At 56.2% G+C, this 23968-nt stretch overlaps 1 protein-coding gene across 1 annotated transcript; it reads right to left on the reverse strand.

The window, feature by feature from the left end:
- Window positions 1–4366: 4366 nt before the first annotated feature.
- On the reverse strand, window positions 4367–20649 carry LOC139240487 (rano class II histocompatibility antigen, A beta chain-like). Its single transcript, XM_070869022.1, has 8 exons — window positions 20577–20649; window positions 17766–18035; window positions 10662–10934; window positions 9496–9609; window positions 7085–7114; window positions 6886–6984; window positions 5200–5229; window positions 4367–4504 (listed from the first exon to the last, which is right to left on the reverse strand). Exons 1-7 carry the CDS (start codon window positions 20647–20649, stop codon window positions 5201–5203), a joined length of 888 nt encoding a protein of 295 aa, XP_070725123.1. The 3' UTR covers window positions 4367–4504; window position 5200.
- Between the last annotated feature and the right edge of the window lie 3319 nt (window positions 20650–23968).

Genomic DNA, 23968 nt, shown 5'->3' on the forward strand with positions numbered 1-23968 from the left:
GCGCTCCCTCAGTACTGCCCCTCCGACAGTGCGGCACTCCCTCAGTACCGCCCCTCCGACAGTGCGGTACTCCCTCAGTACTGCCCCTCCGACAGTGTGGCGCTCCCTCAGTACTGCCCCTCCGACACTGCGGCGCTCCCTCAGTACTGCCCCTCCGACAGTACGGCGCTCCCTCAGTACCGCCCCTCCGACAGTACGGCGCTCCCTCAGTACCGCCCCTCCGACAGTGCGGCGCTCCCTCAGTACCGCCCCTCCGACAGTGCGGGGCTCCCTCAGTACCGCCCCTCCGACAGTGCGGCGCTCCCTCAGTACCGCCCCTCCGACAGTGCAGCGCTCCCTCAGTACTGCCCCTCCGACAGTGCGGGGCTCCCTCAGTACTGCCCCTCCGACAGTGCGGTGCGGGGCTCCCTCACTACCGCCCCTCCGACAGCGCAGTGCGGCGCTCCCTCGAGATGAGGAGTGGCCGGGGAGGACACTCACGCATGGCTGAGCCAAGCCCCGCGGGGCGGGTGAGGAGGATGAAGGTGTAGATACAGCTGGGGGCAATGGGACCGAGCTTCATCGCTTCACCCTCCTCCCGACTTCCTCCTCGCACTGATTGTAACAGGAGGGAACACAACCCTGGTGTCAGAACACAATTGAAACCAAAAGTAGGTAAAGAGAGAGAGAGAGAGAGAGAGACAGAGAGAGAGAGAGAGACAGAAGGAAAGAGAGACAGAGAGACAGAGACAGACAGAGAGAGAGAGAGACAGAGAGAGAGAGAGAGAAGGAGAGAGAGAGAGAGAGAGAGACAGACAGAAGGAGAGAGAGAGACAGAGAGACAGAGAGAAAGATAGACAGAGAGAGAGAGACAGAGAGACAAAGAGAGAGAGAGACACAGAGAGAGAGAGAGAGAGAGACGGAGAGAGAGAGAGACAGAAGGCGAGAGAGAGACAGAGAGACAGAGACAGAGACGGAGAGAGAGAGAGACAGAGAGAGACAGAGAGAAAGATAGACAGTGAGAGAGAGAGAGAGACGGAGAGCGAGAGAGAGAGAGAGACGGAGAAAGAGAGACGGAGAGAGAGAGAGAGACGGAGAAAAAGATAGAGACAGAGAGAGAGACAGAGAGAGACGGTGAGAGAGAGAGAGACAGAGAGAGAAAGAGACAGAGAGCGAGAGAGACAGAGAGAGAGAGAGAGAGAGAGCGAGGAGCTGGGGGATTAAATGGAAAGTTGCCCAACCAGTTGAACCACGACCTCTCCTTTAACCTTGACGAACGAGGGTTTCGGTTCCTGTTAACTGAGAATTCTCAGAGAGAACATACGTCTCCATTATACGTGTAGTCACCTCCCTCTCTCTCACCCTCCCCTCGCCCTCCCCTCCTGCCGGCCCCCTCCGCTCCCGCGCTCTCTCTCCTCCTGTTCCTAATGTAACAGGCTCGAGGGGCTGAACGACCCCCTCCTGTTCCTAATGAAACAGGCTCGAGGGGCTGAACGGCCTCCTCCAGTCCCTAATGTAACAGGCTCGAGGGGCTGAACGGCCTCCTCCTGTCCCTAATGTAACAGACTCGAGGGGCTGAACGGCCTCCTCCTGTCCCTAATGTAACAGGCTCGAGGGGCTGAACGGCCTCCTCCTGTCCCTAATGTAACAGGCTCGAGGGGCTGAACGGCCTCCTCCTGTTCCTAATGTAACAGACTCGAGGGGCTGAACGGCCTCCTCCTGTCCCTAATGTAACAGGCTCGAGGGGCTGAACGGCCTCCTCCTGTCCCTAATGTAACAGGCTCGAGGGGCTGAACGGCCTCCTCCTGTCCCTAATGTAACAGGCTCGAGGGGCTGAACAGCCTCCTCCTGTTCCTAATGTAACAGGCTCGAGGGGCTGAACGGCCTCCTCCTGTCCCTAATGTAACAGGCTCGAGGGGCTGAACGACCTCCTCCTGTCCCTCATGTAACAGGCTCGAGGGGCTGAACGGCCTCCTCCTGTCCCTAATGTAACGGGCTCGAGGGACTGAACGGCCTCCTCCTGTTCCTAATGTAACAGGCTCGAGGGGCTGAACGGCCTCCTCCTGTCCCTAATGTAACAGGCCCGAGGGGCTGAACGGCCTCCTCCTGTCCCTAATGTAACAGGCTCGAGGGGCTGAACGGCCTCCTCCTGTTCCTAATGTAACAGACTCGAGGGGCTGAACGGCCTCCTCCTGTCCCTAATGTAACAGGCTCGAGGGGCTGAACGGCCTCCTCCTGTTCCTAATGTAACGGGCTCGAGGGACTGAACGGCCTCCTCCTGTTCCTAATGTAACAGGCTCGAGGGGCTGAACGGCCTCCTCCTGTTCCTAATGTAACAGGCTCGAGGGGCTGAACGGCCTCCTCCTGTCCCTAATGTAACAGGCTCGAGGGGCTGAACGGCCTCCTCCTGTCCCTAATGTAACAGGCTCGAGGGGCTGAATGGCCTCCTCCTGTTGCTACAAGAAGCTGACGCTGTCCCCATTGAGACCACTTCCCCCGCAGGTAGTTCCTGAGCCTAGCCGGGGACAGTGCGGGTTAAACCAGGCTGCCCTGTCAAACAGCTCGTGATCTGTACCACAGTGACCAGCGAGGTATACAACTAAGAACTGTGAATCCCCTCGAGGGTTCATGACAGGGAGAACTGCCCCTGCTCTCATTCGACATCTATCCACCAGAGACCATCACACATCCGCCTCTCCCTCAGTACTGTCCCTCCGACAGTGTGGCACTCCCTCAGTACCGCCCCTCCGATAGTGCGGCACTCCCTCAGTACCGCCCCTCCGACAGTGTGGCACTCCCTCAGTACCGCCCCTCCGACAGTGCGGCACTCCCTCAGTACCGCCCCTCCGACAGTGCGGCGCTCCCTCAGTACTGCCCCTCCGACAGTGCGGCGCTCCCTCAGTACCGCCCCTCCGACAGTGCGGCGCTCCCTCAGTACTGTCCCTCCGACAGTACGGCGCTCCCTCGGTACCGCCCCTCCGACAGTGCGGCGCTCCCTCAGTACCGCCCCTCCGACAGTGTGGCACTCCCTCAGTACCGCCCCTCCGACAGTGCGGCGCTCCCTCAGTACCGCCCCTCCGACAGTGCGGCACTCCCTCAGTACCGCCCCTCCGACAGTGCGGTGCTCCCTCAGTACCGCCCCTCCGACAGTGTGGCACTCCCTCAGTACCGCCCCTCCGACAGCGCTGTGCGGCACTCCCTCAGTACCGCCCCTCCGACAGTGCGGCACTCCCTCAGTACCGCCCCTCCGACAGTAAAACCTCTTTACGCAGCGAGTGGGTAGGATCGGGAACGCGCTGCCCGTGAGGGCGCTGGAGACAGACTCAATCGCGGCTTTCAATAGGGAGTTGGATAAATACCTGAAGGAAACGGATTAGCGAGGCTCCGGGGAGAGGGCGGGGCAGTGGGACCGGGCGCGTGTGGGGCACGGGCTAGAGGGGCCGAATGGCCTCCTGCGCTGTGACCATCAATGACTCGATGATTGTAATTTCTCGGTTGAAGTATTTCGGCGGAATGCCTGAGATTGTGAACACCAGTGTGTCAGCTTTAATTTGAAACAGTTTAAGAGCAGATACAGCAGTTTACATTGTGGAAAACAGTGCGAGAGGAGAGAGTCGCTCCGTCGCTGTCCCCGCGATCCCGCCGACGCAAATTACCGGCTGCAACAAATAACCCTGACCCCCCCCCCCCCCGGTGCTTTACTGACCGCGCGCTGGGGAGACGCCGAAGGTGCCCCTCCATTAATCTGCCGGCATTTCGCAGCGCGAAGGGGGTCGCGATTGGGGTCGTGGTCAACGGCTGCTACCATCATCGGTCAGAGGCGTGCCGCGCTCCGGCTGAAATTCAGTCGGCTCTTTGGCCGAGGCGCCGAGAGGGAACACTGCCCCGGCTAATGCCGCGGTGACGCCATCCAGCACGCCACGCCTCCGTCGCGAAGTTTTCCTGTTGCGACTACCGTACGGGCAGGGAAACGCGGCGGTTAAAGAGCGGGTGTCGGGCGCAATCGCCCAGAGAGGAAGGTAAGTATCTCTCTTTATTGGTTTCCGCCTTGTTTTCGTTAGATTTAAGAGCGGTGGGGGGCAGAAGTTTGTGTGTCGGAGAAGTTTCAGTTACTACTTTTTACTTCCCGGTTTGCAGCCAGGGTGGTGGTAGGCTGCCGTCGGGAGATTCAGTCGGGCCTCCCGCGCCCCCGCCCGAGTGGGTGGTGAGCACCGACATCGTTAGCGCTGCTCCCTCGTGTTTGGACAGTCGGAGCCAGGCGGTAAAATCGGCGTTGGAGCGCTGACGGTGTCTCGGAAACGGCGGGATCCAATTCCGACCGCCAATGGGCGCGATTCATCCCAAACCCCCCCCCCACCCGCCCCACCCCCAGCGGGAAAACACACAAACAGATCGCGGAGCAAGTGAACCTCGAGGGCACTCGTCGGAAACAAAAAAACCCAGAAAATTGAGGCGGACACACGCGGAAATAAAGTCTTCAGACTCGGCCGGGAACGTTCATCATCGTCGGCGTGGTCCGTGCGATCTACGGCGGGAAGGAGAAGGAGATTAAAGGAGGAGGTACTCCCTCAGTACCGCCCCTCCGACAGTGCGGCGCTCCCTCAGTAGCGCCCCTCCGACAGTGCGGCGCTCCCTCAGTACCGCCCCTCCGACAGTGCGGTGCTCCCTCAGTACCGCCCCTCCGACAGTGCGGTGCTCCCTCAGTAGCGCCCCTCCGACAGTGCGGCGCTCCCTCAGCACCGCCCCTCCGACAGTGCGGCGCTCCCTCAGCACCGCCCCTCCGACAGTGCGGCGCTCCCTCAGTACTGCCCCTCCGACAGTGCGGTGCTCCCTCAGTACCGCCCCTCCGACAGTGCGGCACTCCCTCAGTACTGCCCCTCCGACAGTGCGGCACTCCCTCAGTACCGCCCCTCCGACAGTGCGACGCTCCCTCAGTACCGCCCCTCCGATACTGCGGCAATCCCTCAGCACCGCCCCTCCGACAGTACGGCACTCCCTCAGTACTGACCCTCCGACAGTGCGGCGCTCCCTCAGTACCACCTCCCAGGGGGAGCAGCGGGTTTATCGAACCCCCGCTCGTTGTCCAGAACCGTTCTGGGATTGTCGGTCTGCCCCGGAGATTTCCGGGACCCTCGCGGACAGCCCACAGGCCCGTTCCCCCCCCCACCCGCTTACAGACATCACCGTGGTAACCGTGGCCATACGTGACGGAACCATTACCTCAGGCGGTGGATTTCGTTAACCCCTCGGCTGAAAGGGAAGAGAATAAATTGTCAGTTCATCCGCCTCGAAGCTCAGGCCTTGGATTGTCGTCCAACGAGCTGGACAGATACAACGGTTATTTCCTTATTCACCCCCTCCCCCGCAACCTCTCCCCTCCCCCCCCCTAACCCCAGACCCTCGTCCGATCGATCGAGGTTTATTGAGATAATGAAAGGACTTGCATTTAGATAGCGCCTTTCACGTCCACAGGACGTCTCAAAGTGCCTCACAGCCAATGAAGTACTTTTTGAAGTGTGCTCACTGATGTAATCGCGGCAGCCAACTTGTGCACAGCAAGATCCCACACTCAGAGACGTGATAATGACCCAGATCGTCTGTTGGTCGAGGGATAAATATTGGCCCCAGGACAACGGGGAGAACTCCCGCTGCTCTTCTTCCAATAGTGGCCCCGGGATCTTTTACATCCACCCGAGAGGGCAGGCGGGGCCTCGGTTTAATGTCCCATCCGAAATACAGCCCCTCCGACAGTGCGGGGCTCCCTCAGTACCGCCCCTCCGACAGTGCGGCGCTCCCTCAGTACCGCCCCTCCGACAGTGCGGGGCTCCCTCAGTACTGCCCCTCCGACAGTGCAGCGCTCCCTCAGTACCGCCCCTCCGACAGGCTCGAGAGGCCGAGTGACCTCCTGTCCCTAATGTGACAGACTCGAGGGACCGAGTGACCCCCTGTCCCTAATGTAACAGACTCGAGGGGCTGAACGGCCTCCTCCTGTCCCTAATGTAACAGGCTCGAGGGGCTGAACGGCCTCCCCCTGTCCCTAATGTAACAGGCTCGAGGGGCTGAACGGCCCCCTCCTGTCCCTAATGTAACAGGCTCGAGGGGCTGAACGGCCTCCTCCTGTTCCTAATGTAACAGACTCGAGGGGCTGAACGGCCCCCTCCTGTCCCTAATGTAACAGGCTCGAGGGGCTGAACGGCCTCCTCCTGTTCCTAATGTAACAGACTCGAGGGGCTGAACGGCCTCCTCCTGTCCCTAATGTAACAGGCTCGAGGGGCTGAACGGCCTCCCCCTGTCCCTAATGTAACAGGCTCGAGGGGCTGAACGGCCCCCTCCTGTCCCTAATGTAACAGGCTCGAGGGGCTGAACGGCCTCCTCCTGTCCCTAATGTAACAGACTCGAGGGGCTGAACGGCCCCCTCCTGTCCCTAATGTAACAGGCTCGAGGGGCTGAACGGCCTCCTCCTGTCCCTAATGTAACAGGCTCGAGGGGCTGAACGGCCTCCTCCTGTCCCTAATGTAACAGGCTCGAGGAGCTGAACGGCCTCCTCCTGTCCCTAATGTAACAGGCTCGAGGGGCTGAACGGCCTCCTCCTGTTCCTAATGTAACAGGCTCGAGGGGCTGAACGGCCTCCTCCTGTTCCTAATGTAACAGGCTCGAGGGGCTGAACGGCCTCCTCCTGTCCCTAATGTAACAGGCTCGAGGGGCTGAACGGCCTCCTCCTGTCCCTAATGTAACAGGCTCGAGGGACTGAACGGCCTCCTCCTGTCCCTAATGTAACAGGCTCGAGGGGCTGAACGGCCTCCTCCTGTCCCTAATGTAACAGACTCGAGGGACCGAGTGACCCCCCTCCTGCCCCGAATTGTGCCGCCGTTGATCAGTGACACGGTTTACGAATACCTCCCTTACCCGAGGAGCCGCTGGAGTTGGAGGAGTTGGATTCACTGCTCCGCACACTGGCCTGGCAGGGATTCGATCCACATGGTCCCGTACGCCTCGTGAACTTGGCTGCAACGAGAAGGATCGGCAAACTGTTAACCCTCTCCACCCCAAAATATACCCCCCCTGGCCCCAAAATGATTCAGAGTTAAAGGACTGTGCATCTCACCCGTCGACTGGATCTTGGAGCGTTTGCAACCTGGAATGAGAAAGGTACGGTGAGCAGTTTGTCATCAATCCCAGGGACGGGCGTCTTTCAAATGTACCCTCCCCCTCCCTCTTTTATTTCACCGGCTTTTAATCTCCTCCTCTGCTCCCTCCCCTCCTCGCTCTCCCTCGCTCTCTCTGTCCCTCTCTCTCACTCTGTCTCCCTCTCTGTCCCTCTCTCTCTCTCTCTCTGGCTCTCTCCCTCGCTCTCTCTCTCGCTCGCTCTCTCTCTCTCATTCTCTCTCTCGCTCTCTGTTTCTCTCTCCCTCGCTCTCTCTCGCTCTCTCTCTGTCTCTCTCTCTCTCTCTCTCTCGCTCTCTCTCTCCCACTCTCTCGCTCTCTCTCTCCCCCTCTCTCTCTCTCTCTCTCTCTCTCGCTCACTCTCCCTCTGTGAACAAGGATTATCATTTAAACTGGTGAAGCTTTTGAAAGAAGAATGAAGCATTTATATCGCGCCTAACACCCTCTCAGGACGTCCCAAACCGCCTCACAGCCAATGAAGTACTATCGGAGTGCACTCGCTGTTGTATTGTGGGAAATGCCAATTTGCGCACAGCAAGCTCCCACACACAGCGATGTGATAATGACCCGGATCGTCTGTTTTAGTGATGTTGGTCGAGGGATAAATATTGGCCCCAGGACACCGGGGAGAGCTCCCCCTGCTCTTCTTCCAATAGTGGCCCCGGGATCTTTTACATCCACCCGAGAGGGCAGACGGGGCCTCGGTTTAATGTCTCATCCGAAATACGGCACCTCCGACAGTGCAGCGCTCCCTCAGTACCGCCCCTCCGACAGTGCGGCGCTCCCTCAGTACCGCCCCTCCGACAGTACGGCGCTCCCTCAGTACCGCCCCTCCGACAGTACGGCGCTCCCTCAGCAACGCCCCTCCGACCGTACGGCACTCCCTCAGTACCGCCCCTCCGACAGTGCGGCACTCCCTCAGTACTGCCCCTCCGACACTGCGGCGTTCCCTCAGTACTGCCCCTCCAATACTGCGGCGCTCCCTCAGTACCGCCCCTCCGACACTGCGGCACTCCCTCAGTACTGCACTGGGAGGGTCAGCCTGGATTCTGTACTCGAGTCCCTGGAGTGGGACTTGACCCCACGACCTTCTGACTCTGAGGCGAGGGTGCTGCCCACTGAGCCAGACTGACACACCTTTACTCCGTCATATCTCAAACATTAATTTCAAAGCGTATCTGTTTAAAGATCCCGTTTATTTTGACTTTCCGTCAATGTTTCCATTAACACGGAGAACGTGAGATTCTCTGATATATACATGGACATGTCTAACTCTGACTATCTCCTTTTGTTAACCCGCCCCTTGTCCTGTGGGGTGTGGTAGCACAGTGGTTATGTACACTCGACCTGCTCCGCTGGGCAGGGCCACATTGTCCACATGTCCCCCTGACACGAGACTCCCAAAGCAAGCGCTCTACTCGGAACTCCTTCACGTCAAACGAGCCAAAGGTGGGCAGAGGAAACGTTACAAGGGACCACCCTCAAAGCCTCCCTGATAAAGTGCAACATCCCCACCGACACCTGGGAGTCCCTGGGCCCAAAGACCAGTCCGCCCTAAGTGGAGGAAGTGCATCCGGGAGGGCGCTGAGCACCTCGAGTCTCGTCGCCGAGAGCGTGCAGAAACCAAGCGCAGGCAACGGAAGGAGCGTGCGGCAAACCAGTCCCACCCTCCCCTTCCCTCAACCACTGTCTGTCCCACCTGTGACAGGGTCTGTGGCTCCCGTATTGGACTGTTCAGCCACCTAAGGACTCGTGTTAGGAGTGGAAGCAAGTCTTCCTCGATCCCGAGGGACTGCCGATGATGACGGTGGGTATATTACTGGGCCAGGAATCCTGAGCCCTGGACTAACGATCCAGGGACACCAGTTCAGGGCGGCTGGGGAGTTTGAACTCAATTGAACAGCTCTGGCGGTAACGGAACTTGCCGTTAAAACCCATCGGGTTCAGTGATGTGTCCTTCAGGGAAGGAAATCTACCGCCCTTACCCGGTCTGGCCGCTATGTGAGTTCAGGCCCACAGCAATGTGTGCGTGACTTGTAACTGCCCTCTGACCTGGCCCAGCGAGCCCCTCAGTTGTATAAGGGTCAGCGCCACCTTCTCGCGGGCGATTAGCGGACGGGCAATAAATGCTGGCCTTGCCAGTGACGCCCACAGCCCCGGGAACCAACAGGAAAAGAACATTCCCCCTCGACATACTGAAAGCCCCATTTTTACACGCACCAGAAAGACAGGTAGTGAGTGGAAACACATTTGTGCTCTCCCCTAAAGTCAGCAAGAAAGGCGCCATCGCATCAGACCCCCAATTAAACCCGCGACATTAACGATCGTTGGTAACGGGCGCAAGGTGCTTACGGTTGATGGCGCAGTGATACACGATCGTGGTCACCACAGCAGCGCTCAGTCCCAGTATCCCCAGCACAGCTCCGATGGTGATCAAAGTTTCATTCTCAGCATTCCTGTTCCGATCTGAAGAGAGCACAGTTACTGGGCCAGCTGTTCACCGCAAGAACAGTATCGCTGAAGTTCCCCGCTGATGGGAACCCGAACCGGGTGGTGTCCGAGAATAGGATCAGTAGGCCATTCGGCCCCTCGAGCCTGCACCGCCATTCAATGTATAACTGGAGCAAGACTTCCCTGCTTTTATACTCCATCCCCTTTGCAACAAAGGCCAAGATCCCATTGGCCTTCCTGATCACTTGCTGTACCTGCATACTATCCTTTTGTGTTTCATGCACAAGTAACTCCCAGGTCCCGCTGTACTGCGGCACTTTGCAATCTTTCTCCATTTAAATAATAACTTGCTCTTTGATTTTTTTTCTGCCAAAGTGAACGACCTCACACTTTCCCACATTATGCTCCATCTGCCAAATTTTTGCCCACTCACTGAACCTGTCTGTGTCCTTGTGCAGATTTTTTGTGACCTCCTCACACATTGCTTTTCCTCCCATCTTTGTATCATCAGCAAACTTGTCTACGTTACACTCAGTCCCTTCTTCCAAGTCGTTAATATAGATTGTAAATAGTTGGGGGCCCAGCACTGATCCCTGCCGCACCCCACTAGTTACTGGTTGCCAACCAGAGAATGACCCATTTATCCCGACTCTCTGTTTTCTGTTCGTTAGCCAATCCTCTATCTATGCTAATATATTACCCTCAACCCCGTGAACTTTTATCTTGTGCAGTAACCTTTTATGTGGCACCTTGTCAAATGACTTCTGGAAGTCCAAATACACCACATCCACTGGTTCCCCTTTATCCATCCTGTTTGTTACATCCTCTGTGATGATTACTTCTTCAATAAGGAGGGAGAAAGTGTAATGGAGCTCCACCTAGTGGACTTCTGATGTAATAACTACTAGTGATGCAGTGACAATAACAGGTCATGTGTCAAGGTCATGTGATACAGTTCTGCTCGCGGCCATTTCCAGCGTGTGTTGTGTGTTTGGGGTGTTAGGGATATCACGGTTGGGTCTTACGGCGATCTCTGTGTCTGAGCTTCCCCGAGTTGCTGAACTTACCGAATTGCACCACGAGTTTGCCGTTGATGGCCACATGTTCCACTTGACAGGAGGTCGAACGGTGAACACCTCCGGCCAAGGGCAGGACACTCCAGGCCTGAAAGGTCCCATCCCTTTGAGGTACCACCCGAGTCCTGGCTGCTCCCTGGACAGCCCCTCGCCCGTCTCTGACCCAGCTCAGGTCAATCTCACGGGGAAAGAAGTTCGTCGCCAAGCACACCAAATAATCCTGCCCGCCTTCTGTCCGAACAAAGGTGTTGATGGACGTGGGAGCTGTGAAAACAGACAGCAGGTTATACCGTGGGCCGTGTAGAGGGAGCTTTAATCTGTATCTAACCCCCTGTACCTGTCCTGGGAGTGTTTGATGGGACAGTGTAGAGGGAGCTTTACTCTGTATCTAACCCGTGTTGTATCCGCCCTGGAAGTGTTTGATGTGACAGTGTAGAGGGAACTTTACTCTGTATCGAATCCCCTGTACCTGTCCTAGGAGTGTTTGATGGGACAGTGCAGAGAGAGCTTTACTTTGTATCTAACCCCCTGTACCTGCCCTGGGAGTGTTTGATGGGACAGTGTAGAGGGAGCTTTACTCTATCTAAACCCCTGTACCTGCCCTGGGAGTGTTTGATGGGACAGTGTAGAGGGAGCTTTACTCTGTATCTAACCCCCTGTACCTGCCCTGGGAGTGTTTGATGGGACAGTGGAGAGGGAGATTTACTCTGTATCTAACCTCGTGCTGTACCTGCCCTGGGAACGTTTCATGGGAGAGTGTAAGGGGAGCTTTTCTCTGTATCTAACCCCGTTCTGTACCTGCACTGGGAGTGTTTGATGGGACAGTGTAGAGGGAGCTTTACTCTGTATCTAACCCCCTGTACCTGCCCTGGGAGTGTTTGATGGGACAGTGTAGAGGGAGCTTTACTCTGCATCTAACCCCCTGTACCTGCCCTGGGAGTGCTTGATGGAACAGTGCAGAGGGAGCTTTACTCTATCTAACCCCCTGTACCTGCCCTGGGAGTGTTTGATGGGACAGTGTAGAGGGAGCTTTACTCTGTATCTAACCCCCTGTACCTGCCCTGGGAATGTTTGATGGGACAGTGGAGAGGGAGATTTACTCTGTATCTAACCTCGTGCTGTACCTGCCCTGGGAACGTTTCATGGGAGAGTGTAAGGGGAGCTTTTCTCTGTAACTAACCCCGTTCTGTACCTGCACTGTGAGTGTTTGATGGGACAGTGTAGAGGGAGCTTTACTCTGCATCTAACCCCCTGTACCTGCCCTGGGAGTGCTTGATGGAACAGTGCAGAGGGAGCTTTACTCTATCTAACCCCCTGTACCTGCCCTGGGAGTGTTTGATGGGACAATGTAGTGGGAGCTTTACTCTGTTTCTAAATCCCTGTACCTGCCCTGGAAGTGCTTGATGGGACAGTGTAGAGGGATCTTTACTCTGTATCTAACCCCGTGCTGTACCTGCCCTGGGAGTGTTTGATGGGACAGTGTAGAGGGAGCTTTACTCTGTATCTAACCCCGTGTACCTGCCCTGGGAGTGTTTGATGGGACAGTGTAGAGGGAGCTTTACTCTGTATCTAACCCCCTGTACCTGCCCTGGGAGTGTTTGATGGGACAGTGTAGAGGGAGCTTTACTCTGTATCTAACCCCCCTGTACCTGCCCTGGGAGTGTTTGATGGGGACAGTGTAGAGGGAGCTTTACTCTGTATCTAACCCCCTGTACCTGCCCTGGGAATGTTTGATGGGACAGTGGAGAGGGAGATTTACTCTGTATCTAACCTCGTGCTGTACCTGCCCTGGGAACGTTTCATGGGAGAGTGTAAGGGGAGCTTTTCTCTGTAACTAACCCCGTTCTGTACCTGCACTGGGAGTGTTTGATGGGACAGTGTAGAGGGAGCTTTACTCTGCATCTAACCCCCTGTACCTGCCCTGGGAGTGCTTGATGGAACAGTGCAGAGGGAGCTTTACTCTATCTAACCCCCTGTACCTGCCCTGGGAGTGTTTGATGGGACAATGTAGTGGGAGCTTTACTCTGTTTCTAAATCCCTGTACCTGCCCTGGAAGTGCTTGATGGGACAGTGTAGAGGGATCTTTACTCTGTATCTAACCCCGTGCTGTACCTGCCCTGGGAGTGTTTGATGGGACAGTGTAGAGGGAGCTTTACTCTGCATCTAACCCCCTGTACCTGCCCTGGGAGTGCTTGATGGAACAGTGCAGAGGGAGCTTTACTCTATCTAACCCCCTGTACCTGCCCTGGGAGTGTTTGATGGGACAATGTAGTGGGAGCTTTACTCTGTTTCTAAATCCCTGTACCTGCCCTGGAAGTGCTTGATGGGACAGTGTAGAGGGATCTTTACTCTGTATCTAACCCCGTGCTGTACCTGCCCTGGGAGTGCTTGATGGGACAGTGTAGAGGGAGCTTTACTCTGTATCTAACCCCCTGTACCTGCCCTGGGAGTGTTTGATGGGACAGTGTAGAGGGAGCTTTACTCTGTATCTAACCCCCTGTACCTGCCCTGGGAGTGTTTGATGGGACAGTGTAGAGGGAGCTTTACTCTGTATCTAACCCCCTGTATCTGCCCTGGGAGTGTTTGATGGGACAGTGCAGAGGGAGCTTTACTCTGTATCTTACCCCCTGTACCTGCCCTGGGAGTGTTTGATGGGACAGTGTAGAGGGAGCTTTACTCTGTATCTAACCCCGTGTACCTGCCCTGGGAGTGTTTGATGGGACAGTGTAGAGGGAGCTTTACTCTGTATCTAACCCCCTGTACCTGCCCTGGGAGTGTTTGATGGGACAGTGTAGAGGGAGCTTTACTCTGTATCTAATCCCGTGCTGTACCTGCCCTGGAAGTATTTGATGGGACAGTGTAGAGGAAGATTTAATCTGTATCTAACCCCGTGCTGTACCTGCCCTGGGAGTGTTTGATGGGACAGTGTAGAGGGAGCTTTACTCTGTATCTAACCCGCTGTACCTGCCCTGGGAGTGTTTGATAGGACAGTGTAGAGGGAGCTTTACTCTGTATCTAACCCCGTGCTGTACCTGCCCTGGGAGTGTTTGATGGGACAGTGTAGAGGGAGCTTTACTCTGTATCTAACCCCCTGTACCTGCCCTGGGAGTGTTTGATGGGACAGTGTAGAGGGAGCTTTACTCTGTATCTAACCCCCCTGTACCTGCCCTGGGAGTGTTTGATGGGGACAGTGTAGAGGGAGCTTTACTCTTTATCTAACCCCCTGTACCTGCCCTGGGAATGTTTGATGGGACAGTGGAGAGGGAGATTTACTCTGTATCTAACCTCGTGCTGTACCTGCCCTGGGAACGTTTCATGGGAGAGTGTAAGGGGAGCTTTTCTCTGTAACTAACCCCGTTCTGTACCTGCACTGTGAGTGTTTGATGGGACAGTGTAGAGGGAGCTTTACTCTGCATCTAACCCCCTGTACCTGCCCTGGGAGTGCTTGATGGGACAGTGTAGAGGGATCTTTACTCTGTATCTAACCCCGTGCTGTACTTGCCCTGGGAGTGTTTGATGGGACAATGTAGTGGGAGCTTTACTCTGTTTCTAAATCCCTGTACCTGCCCTGGAAGTGCTTGATGGGACAGTGTAGAGGGATCTTTACTCTGTATCTAACCCCGTGCTGTACCTGCCCTGGGAGTGCTTGATGGGACAGTGTAGAGGGAGCTTTACTCTGTATCTAACCCCCTGTACCTGCCCTGGGAGTGTTTGATGGGACAGTGTAGAGGGAGCTTTACTCTGTATCTAACCCCCTGTACCTGCCCTGGGAGTGTTTGATGGGACAGTGTAGAGGGAGCTTTACTCTGCATCTAACCCCCTGTATCTGCCCTGGGAGTGTTTGATGGGACAGTGCAGAGGGAGCTTTACTCTGTATCTTACCCCCTGTACCTGCCCTGGGAGTGTTTGATGGGACAGTGTAGAGGGAGCTTTACTCTGTATCTAACCCCGTGTACCTGCCCTGGGAGTGTTTGATGGGACAGTGTAGAGGGAGATTTACTCTGTATCTAACCCCCTGTACCTGCCCTGGGAGTGTTTGATGGGACAGTGTAGAGGGAGCTTTACTCTGTATCTAACCCCCCTGTACCTGCCCTGGGAGTGTTTGATGGGGACAGTGTCGAGGGAGCTTTACTCTGTATCTAACCTCGTGCTGTACCTGCCCTGTGAGTGTTTGATGGGTACAGTGTAGAGGGAGCTTTACTCTGTATCTAATCCCGTGCTGTACCTGCCCTGGAAGTATTTGATGGGACAGTGTAGAGGAAGATTTAATCTGTATCTAACCCCGTGCTGTACCTGCCCTGGGAGTGTTTGATGGGACAGTGTAGAGGGAGCTTTACTCTGTATCTAACCCGCTGTACCTGCCCTGGGAGTGTTTGATAGGACAGTGTAGAGGGAGCTTTACTCTGTATCTAACCGCGTGCTGAACCTGCCCTGGGAGTGTTTGATGGGACAGTGTAGAGGGAGCTTTACTCTGTATCTAACCCCCTGTACCTGCCCTGGGAGTGTTTGATGGGACAGTGTAGAGGGAGCTTTACTCTGTATCTAACCCCCTGTACCTGCTCTGGGAGTGTTTGATGGGACAGTGTAGAGGGAGCTTTACTCTGTATCTAATCCCGTGCTGTACCTGCCCGGACGTATTTGATGGGACAGTGTAGAGGAAGATTTAATCTGTATCTAACTCCGTGCTGTACCTGCCCTGGGAGTGTTTGATGGGACAGTGTAGAGGAAGATTTAATCTGTATCTAACCCCGTGCTGTACCTGCCCTGGGAGTGTTTGATGGGACAGTGTAGAGGGAGCTTTACTCTGAATCTAACCCGCTGTACCTGCCCTGGGAGTGTTTGATGGGACAGTGTAGAGGGAGCTTTACTCTGAATCTAACCCGCTGTACCTGCCCTGGGAGTGTTTGATGGGACAGTGTAGAGGGAGCTTTACTCTGTATCTAACCCCCTGTACCTGCCCTGGGAGTGTTTGATGGGACAGTGTAGAGGGAGCTTTACTCTGTATCTAACCCCCTGTACCTGCCCTGGGAGTGTTTGATGGGACAGTGTAGAGGGAGCTTTACTCTGTATCTAACCCCCTGTACCTGCCCTGGGAGTGTTTGATGGGACAGTGTAGAGGGAGCTTTACTCTGTATCTAACCCCCTGTACCTGCCCTGGGAGTGTTTGATGGGACAGTGTAGAGGGAGCTTTACTCTGTATCTAACCACCTGTACCTGCCCTGGGAGTGTTTGATGGGACAGTGTAGAGGGAGCTTTACTCTGTATCTAACCCCGTGCTGTACCTGCCCTGGGAGTGTTTGATAGGACAGTGTAGAGGGAGCTTTACTCTGTATCTAACCCCCTTGTACCTGCTCTGGGAGTGTTTGATGGGACAGTGTAGAGGGAGCTTTACTCTGTATCTAACCTCGTGCTGTACCTGCCCTGTGAGTGTTTGATGGGTACAGTGTAGAGGGAGCTTTACTCTGTATCTAATCCCGTGCTGTACCTGCCCTGGAAGTATTTGATGGGACAGTGTAGAGGAAGATTTAATCTGTATCTAACCCCGTGCTGTACCTGCCCTGGGAGTGTTTGATGGGACAGTGTAGAGGGAGCTTTACTCTGTATCTAACCCGCTGTACCTGCCCTGGGAGTGTTTGATAGGACAGTGTAGAGGGAGCTTTACTCTGTATCTAACCGCGTGCTGAACCTGCCCTGGGAGTGTTTGATGGGACAGTGTAGAGGGAGCTTTACTCTGTATCTAACCCCCTGTACCTGCCCTGGGAGTGTTTGATGGGACAGTGTAGAGGGAGCTTTACTCTGTATCTAACCCCCTGTACCTGCTCTGGGAGTGTTTGATGGGACAGTGTAGAGGGAGCTTTACTCTGTATCTAATCCCGTGCTGTACCTGCCCGGACGTATTTGATGGGACAGTGTAGAGGAAGATTTAATCTGTATCTAACTCCGTGCTGTACCTGCCCTGGGAGTGTTTGATGGGACAGTGTAGAGGAAGATTTAATCTGTATCTAACCCCGTGCTGTACCTGCCCTGGGAGTGTTTGATGGGACAGTGTAGAGGGAGCTTTACTCTGAATCTAACCCGCTGTACCTGCCCTGGGAGTGTTTGATGGGACAGTGTAGAGGGAGCTTTACTCTGAATCTAACCCGCTGTACCTGCCCTGGGAGTGTTTGATGGGACAGTGTAGAGGGAGCTTTACTCTGTATCTAACCCCCTGTACCTGCCCTGGGAGTGTTTGATGGGACAGTGTAGAGGGAGCTTTACTCTGTATCTAACCCCCTGTACCTGCCCTGGGAGTGTTTGATGGGACAGTGTAGAGGGAGCTTTACTCTGTATCTAACCCCCTGTACCTGCCCTGGGAGTGTTTGATGGGACAGTGTAGAGGGAGCTTTACTCTGTATCTAACCCCCTGTACCTGCCCTGGGAGTGTTTGATGGGACAGTGTAGAGGGAGCTTTACTCTGTATCTAACCACCTGTACCTGCCCTGGGAGTGTTTGATGGGACAGTGTAGAGGGAGCTTTACTCTGTATCTAACCCCGTGCTGTACCTGCCCTGGGAGTGTTTGATAGGACAGTGTAGAGGGAGCTTTACTCTGTATCTAACCCCCTTGTACCTGCTCTGGGAGTGTTTGATGGGACAGTGTAGAGGGAGCTTTACTCGGTATCTAACCCCGTGCTATATCTGCCCTGGGAGTGTTTGATGGGACAGTGTAGAGGGAGCTTTACTCTGTATCTAACCCCCTGTACCTGCCCTGGGAGTGTTTGATGGGACAGTGTAGAGGGAGCTTTACTCTGTATCTAACCCCCTGTACCTGCCCTGGGAGTGTTTGATGGGACAGTGTAGAGGGAGCTTTACTCTGTATCTAACCCCCTGTACCTGCCCTGGGAGTGTTTGATGGGACAGTGTAGAGGGAGCTTTACTCTGTATCTAACCCCCATGTACCTGCCCTGGGAGTGTTTGATGGGACAGTGTAGAGGGAGCTTTACTCTGTATCTAACCCCATGCTGTACCTGCCCTGGGAATGGCCGACTCCTGCTCCTATTTCTGATGATCTTATTTGCTCTACATTATACAGCGGCCGTTTTGTTCGAGCACCTTACCCATGGCTTTCACAGTGATGTTGAGCAATAAAGCTGTGTGTTTAATTTTATCGCATAGACTGTCAATCTGTTGTGGGACCGAGTTGACAAAACCTTCATTGGAGTTGCGCCCATCGACCACGGCTTGTGCAAAAGATTGCTTTGCAACAAATCTTTTAGTGGCGGTGTCGTAGTGCACGATCGTTTCTCCATCATACGCATCATCCCAACCGATTGAGGAATTCCGACCACATCGCCTGCAGTCACAGTGGATGTGAAACACATGCGGGTCTAGAAAGAACGAACAATGGATCATCACGGTGCAGGAGATCGGCAAATACTTGCACACTGTCAGCCCTGACACGGCGGGTCGTACTTCTGCCTCGGAGTCAGCAGGTCTTCGTTTCAAGTCTCACTCCAGGGACTCGAGCACAAAAATCCAGGCTGACACTCGCAGCGCAGTACTGAGGGAGCGCCGCACTGTCGGAGGGGCAGTACTGAGGGAGTGCCCCACTGTCGGAGGGGCGGTACTGAGGGAGCCCCGCACTGTCGGAGGGGCGGTACTGAGGGAGTGCCCCACTGTCGGAGGGGCGGTACTGAGGGAGCCCCGCACTGTCGGAGGGGCAGTACTGAGGGAGCGCCGCACTGTCGGAGGGGCAGTACTGAGGGAGTGCCCCACTGTCGGAGGGGCGGTACTGAGGGAGCCCCGCACTGTCGGAGGGGCGGTACTGAGGGTGCGCCGCACTGTCGGAGGGGAGGTACTGAGGGAGTGCCGCACTGTCGGAGGGGCAGTACTGAGGGAGCCCCGCACTGTCGGAGGGGCGGTACTGAGGGAGTGCCGCACTGTCGGAGGGGCGGTACTGAGGGAGCCCCGCACTGTCGGAGGGGCGGTACTGAGAGAGTGCCGCACTGTCGGAGGGGCGGTACTGAGAGAGTGCCGCACTGTCGGAGGGGCGGTACTGAGAGAGTGCCGCACTGTCGGAGGGGCGGTACTGAGAGAGTGCCGCACTGTCGGAGGGGCAGTACTGAGGGAGTGCCGCACTGTCGGAGGGGCAGTACTGAGGGAGCCCCGCACTGTCGGAGGGGCGGTACTGAGAGAGTGCCGCACTGTCGGAGGGGCGGTACTGAGAGAGTGCCGCACTGTCGGAGGGGCGGTACTGAGGGAGCGCCGCACTGTCGGAGGGGCGGTACTGAGGGAATGCCGCACTGTCGGAGGGGCAGTACTGAGGGAGCCCCGCACTGTCGGAGGGGCAGTACTGAGGGAGCGCTGCACTGTCGGAGGGGCAGTACTGAGGGAGTGCCGCACTGTCGGAGGGGGGTTACTGAGGTTGTTGAGCGAAACCCTTCAGAAATATCGATGAGGAGTGTTATATATTCCGTACAACTCACAAACTCACACAAAGTCTTCAGGTGGCAGAGCACTCTGGAACTCTCGTCAGGTGACGTGTTCCCGGTTTATTTGTGTACGGCGCTATCTCTATCACAAGGAGTCGGACAGAACTGACGCTGACCCCGTGACCCCCAAAGGGGCAATTGGATTCTGGAGCAAATCATTCCTCTCGAGTGTGTCTGCTTTCCAATCCCCCCTCGACCCTCCCCAACCCCCGGCCCTCCCGAGACATCCCGAGGGCTGCTGCTGGCATAGGGACAGGAGGAGGCCGTTCAGCCCCTCGAGCCTGTTACATTAGGGACAGGAGGAGTCCGTTCAGCCCCTCGAGTCTGTTACATTAGGGACAGGAGGAGGCCGTTCAGCCCCTCGAGCCTGTTACATTAGGGACAGGAGGAGGCCGTTCAGCCCCTCGAGCCTGTTACATTAGGGACAGGAGGAGGCTGTTCAGCCCCTCGAGCCTGTTACATTAGGGACAGGAGGAGGCCGTTCAGCCCCTCGAGCCTGTTCCGCCAGTCGATGAGATCAGGACTGATCTAACTGGTGCTCGGTCTCGCTCCTCCTGGTTGTCACTGCCGTCAGACAGGGCGGTAATTAATCTCACCCAAATTGCAAAGTGCCGCAGTACAGCGGGACCTGGGGGGTACTTGTACATGAAACACAAAAGGTTAGTATGCAGGTACAGCAAGTGATCAGGAAGGTCAATGGGATCTTGGCCTTTATTGCAAAGGAGATGGAGTATAAAAGCAGGGAAGTCTTGCTCCAGTTATACAGGGTATTGGTGAGACCACACCTGGAGTACTGCGTGCAGTTTTGGTCTCCGTATTTACGAAAGGATATACTTGCTTTGGAGTCAGTTCAGAGAAGGTTCACTCGGTTGATTCCGGGGATGAGGGGGTTGACTTATGAGGAAAGGTTGAGCAGGTTGGGCCTCTACTCACTGGAACTCAGAAGAATGAGAGGTGATCTTATGGAAACGTATCAGATTATGAGGGGGGCTCGACAAGGTGGATGCAGAGAGGATGTTTCCACTGATGGGGGAGACTAGAACTAGGGGGCATGGTCTTAGAATAAGGGGCCGCCCATTTAAAACTGAGATGAGGAGGAATTTCTTCTCTCTGAGGGTTGTAAATCTGTGGAATTCGCTGCCTCAGAGAGCTGTGGAAGCCGGGACATTGAATATATTTACGACAGAGATAGACAGTTTCTTAACCGATAAGGGGGCGGGCAGGGAAGTGGAGCTGAGTCCATGATCGGATCAGCCACGGTCGTATTAAATGGCGGAGCAGGCTCGAGGGGCCGAATGGCCGACTCCTGCTCCGGTTTCTTATGTTCGCTCATGGCTTTCTTTGGAAGCAGAGCTTGCGATACGATGGGGCTGCCCCTCGCTGGATCGGCAGTGGGACAGCAGGTTGATGCGAGCGAGGGTTAATGAAGCCACTTACCGATCCAGCCCTCCACCGCGACCACGACAGTCACCATCGCCACCAGGGCGGTCCATCGGGTGCAAGCCGGCATCTCGAAAGGCGGCCGAAGGATTGGCGAGCCGTCTGGGCTGTCGGTGTGTCTCGTCCAAGCGAGGAATGGTTCTGAATCGCTCAGGTACGGACGCTCGGCTTACCAACCCGACTCCTCCCACACACAGCCGTCGGCTGGGAAACTCCCCCAGCACTCACATCGCCCAACCTCGCCAACACCAGACAAGGCTTCTTTCATCAATTCATTCACTTCCTCTTCCTCGTGTCTTTATCACGACACCGCCCATTAAACCAACTCAACCCTCGAGCTTCGAAACTCTGCTGCTAATTGCACCTTGACAGATAATTCATTCTCTACCTCTTGCCCAAAACATCCATTAAAGGGATGGTGTCATCATTAAAGGGGAGTGTTCACGGCTGAGGTCTCATATTTGACCCTGAAATGAGCTTCCGGCCTCATCTCCGTGGCAGAGCAAAACCGGCCTCTTTCCCCCTCCGTAACATCGCCCGTCGCCTCCCCTCGCTCAGCTCATCCGCTGCTGAAGCCCTCATCCGTGCCTCTGCCCCCCCCCTCTCCAGACTTGACTATTCCAACACACTCCTGGCCAGCCTCCCACATTCTACCCGACGCAAACTCGAGGTGATCCAAAACTCGGCTGCCCCCCCCCCGCCGTGTCCTAACTCACACCCAGTCCCACTCACCCATCACCCCCTGTGCTCACTGACCCCGTGTCCTAACTCGCACCGAGTCCCACTCACCCATCACCCCCTGTGCTCACTGACCCCGTGTCCTAACTCGCACCGAGTCCCACTCACCCATCACCCCCTGTGCTCACTGACCCCGTGTCCTAACTCACACCCAGACCCACTCACCCATCACCCCCTGTGCTCACTGACCCCGTGTCCTAACTCACACCCAGTCCCACTCACCCATCACCCCCTGTACTCACTGACCCCGTGTCCCAACTCACACCCAGTCCCGCTCACCCATCACCCCCTGTGCTCACTGACCCCGTGTCCTAACTCACACCCAGTCCCGCTCACCCATCACCCCCTGTGCTCACTGACCCCGTGTCCTAACTCACACCCAGTCCCACTCACCCATCACCCCCTGTGCTCACTGCCCCGTGTCCTAACTCACACCGAGTCCCACTCACCCATCACCCCCTGTGCTCACTGCCCCGTGTCCTAACTCGCACCGAGTCCCGCTCACCCATCACCCCCTGTGCTCACTGCCCCGTGTCCTAACTCGCACCGAGTCCCGCTCACCCATCACCCACTGTGCTCACTGACCGACATTGGCTCCCGGTCCGGCAACGCCTCAATTTCAAAATTCACATCCTTATTTACAAATCTCTCCTCGCCCCCTCCCTATCTCTGTAACCCCCTCCAGCCCCTATACCCCTCCCTATCTCTGTAACCTCCTCAAGCCCCTACACTCCTCCCGATCTCTGTAACCTCCCCTAGCCACTACATCCCTCCCTATCTCTGTAACCCCCTCCAGCCCCTACACCCCTCCCTATATCTGTAACCCCCTCCAGCCCCTACACCCCTCCCTAGCTCTGTAACCTCCTCCAGCCCCTACACCCCTCCCTATCTCTGTAACCTCCTCCAGCCCCACAACACCTCCCTATCTCTGTAACCCCCTCCAGCCCCTACACCCCTCCCTATCTCTGTAACCTCCTCCAGCTCCTACACCCATCCCTATCTCTATAACCCCCTCCAGCCCCTACACCCCTCCCTATCTCTGTAACCCCCTCCAGCCCCGACACCCCTCCCTATCTCTGTAACCCCCTCCAGCCCCTACACCCCTCCCTATCTCTGTAACCTCCTCCAGCCCCTACACCCCTCCCTATCTCTGTAACCCCCTCCAGCCCCACAACCCCCCCGAGATCTCTGCGCTCCACTAATTCTGCCCCCCTGACCATCCCTGATTATAATCGCTCCACCAGCGGTGGCCGTGCCTTCTGTTGCCTGGGCCCCAAGCTCTGGAACTCCCTCCCTAAACCTCTCCGCCTCGCTCTCCTCCTTCAAGACGCTACCTTTTTATGTGGCTCGGTGTCAAATATGGTCTGATAATCGCTCCTGTGAAGCACCTTGGGACATTTCACTACGTTAAAGGCGCTATATAAATTCAGGTTGTTGCTGCTGTTGATGAGGTGCGGTATGTGTCGAATCTGGGCCGCGGTACTGAGGGAGTGCCGCACTGTCGGAGGGGCAGTACTGAGGGAGCCCCGCACTGTCGGAGGGGCAGTACTGAGGGAGCCCCGCACTGTGGGAGGGGCGGTACTGAGGGAGCGCCGCACTGCGCTGTCGGAGGGGCGGTACTGAGGGAGCACCGCACTGTCGGAGGGGCGGTACTGAGAGAGCCCCGCACTGTCGGAGGGGCGGTACTGAGGGAGCACCGCTCTGTCGGAGGGGCGGTACTGAGGGAGCGCCGCACTGTCGGAGGGGCGGTACTGAGGGAGCCCCGCACTGTCGGAGGGGCGGTACTGAGGGAGCGCCGCACTGTCGGAGGGGCGGTACTGAGGGAGCACCGCACTGTCGGAGGGGCGGTACTGAGGGAGCCCCGCACTGTCGGAGGGGCGGTACTGAGGGAGTGCCGCACTGTCGGAGGGGCGGTACTGAGGGAGCGCCGCACTGTCGGAGGGACGGTACTGAGGGAGCGCCGCACTGTCGGAGGGGCGGTACTGAGGGAGCGCCGCACTGTCGGAGGGGCGGTACTGAGGGAGCCCCGCACTGTCGGAGGGACGGTACTGAGGGAGCACCGCACTGTCGGAGGGGCAGTACTGAGGGAACGCTGCACTGTCGGAGGGGCCATATTTCGGGATGAGACGTTAAACCGAGGCCCCGTCTGCCCTCTCGGGTGGATGTAAAATCTCCCGGGGCAACTATTGGAAGAAGAGCAGGGGGAGCTCTCCCCCGTGTCCTGGGGCCAATATTTATCCCACGAGCAACAGACGATCCGGGTCACTATCACGTCTCTGTGTGTGTGGGAGCTTGCTGTGCGCAAATTGGCGTTTCCCACATTGCAACAGTGAGCGCGCTCCTTCATTAGTTGTGAGGCGCTTTGAGAGGTCCGGTGGTCGTGATAGGCGCTATATAAATACAAGTCTTGCTTTCTTCTTCCTGGCCTATGGATTGCTCACCCTGTAACCTGAACCGTTGTGACACTACGCCCCTCCGGGAGCTGTAACAAACTCCCCAGTGTGGTTACACTCAGCTCATTCCTCATCAACTGGATTCCTGCACTGATCCGGTGCCAAGTGTCGGATGAGTTAGGATCTCTGTGCCAAAAAAACCTGCAGCCAATGAGACGCGCGGAGGGCGAGACTGAATTCCTTCACTGGGAAGGGAGG

The sequence above is a fragment of the Pristiophorus japonicus genome, chromosome 32 (assembly GCF_044704955.1).
Source record: "Pristiophorus japonicus isolate sPriJap1 chromosome 32, sPriJap1.hap1, whole genome shotgun sequence".
Classification (NCBI taxonomy): Eukaryota; Metazoa; Chordata; class Chondrichthyes; family Pristiophoridae; genus Pristiophorus; species Pristiophorus japonicus.

Coding starts and splice junctions, on each gene's coding strand:
- LOC139240487 (XM_070869022.1), bottom strand. CDS start 20,649: ATGCCGGCTTGCACCCGATGGACCGCCCTGGTGGCGATGGTGACTGTC. Junction 6,985..7,084: donor CTCCAAGATCCAGTCGACGG/GTGAGATGCACA, acceptor TTCTCGTTGCAG/CCAAGTTCACGAGGCGTACG. Junction 5,230..6,885: donor CAACTCCAGCGGCTCCTCGG/GTAAGGGAGGTA, acceptor CTTCCCTTTCAG/CCGAGGGGTTAACGAAATCC.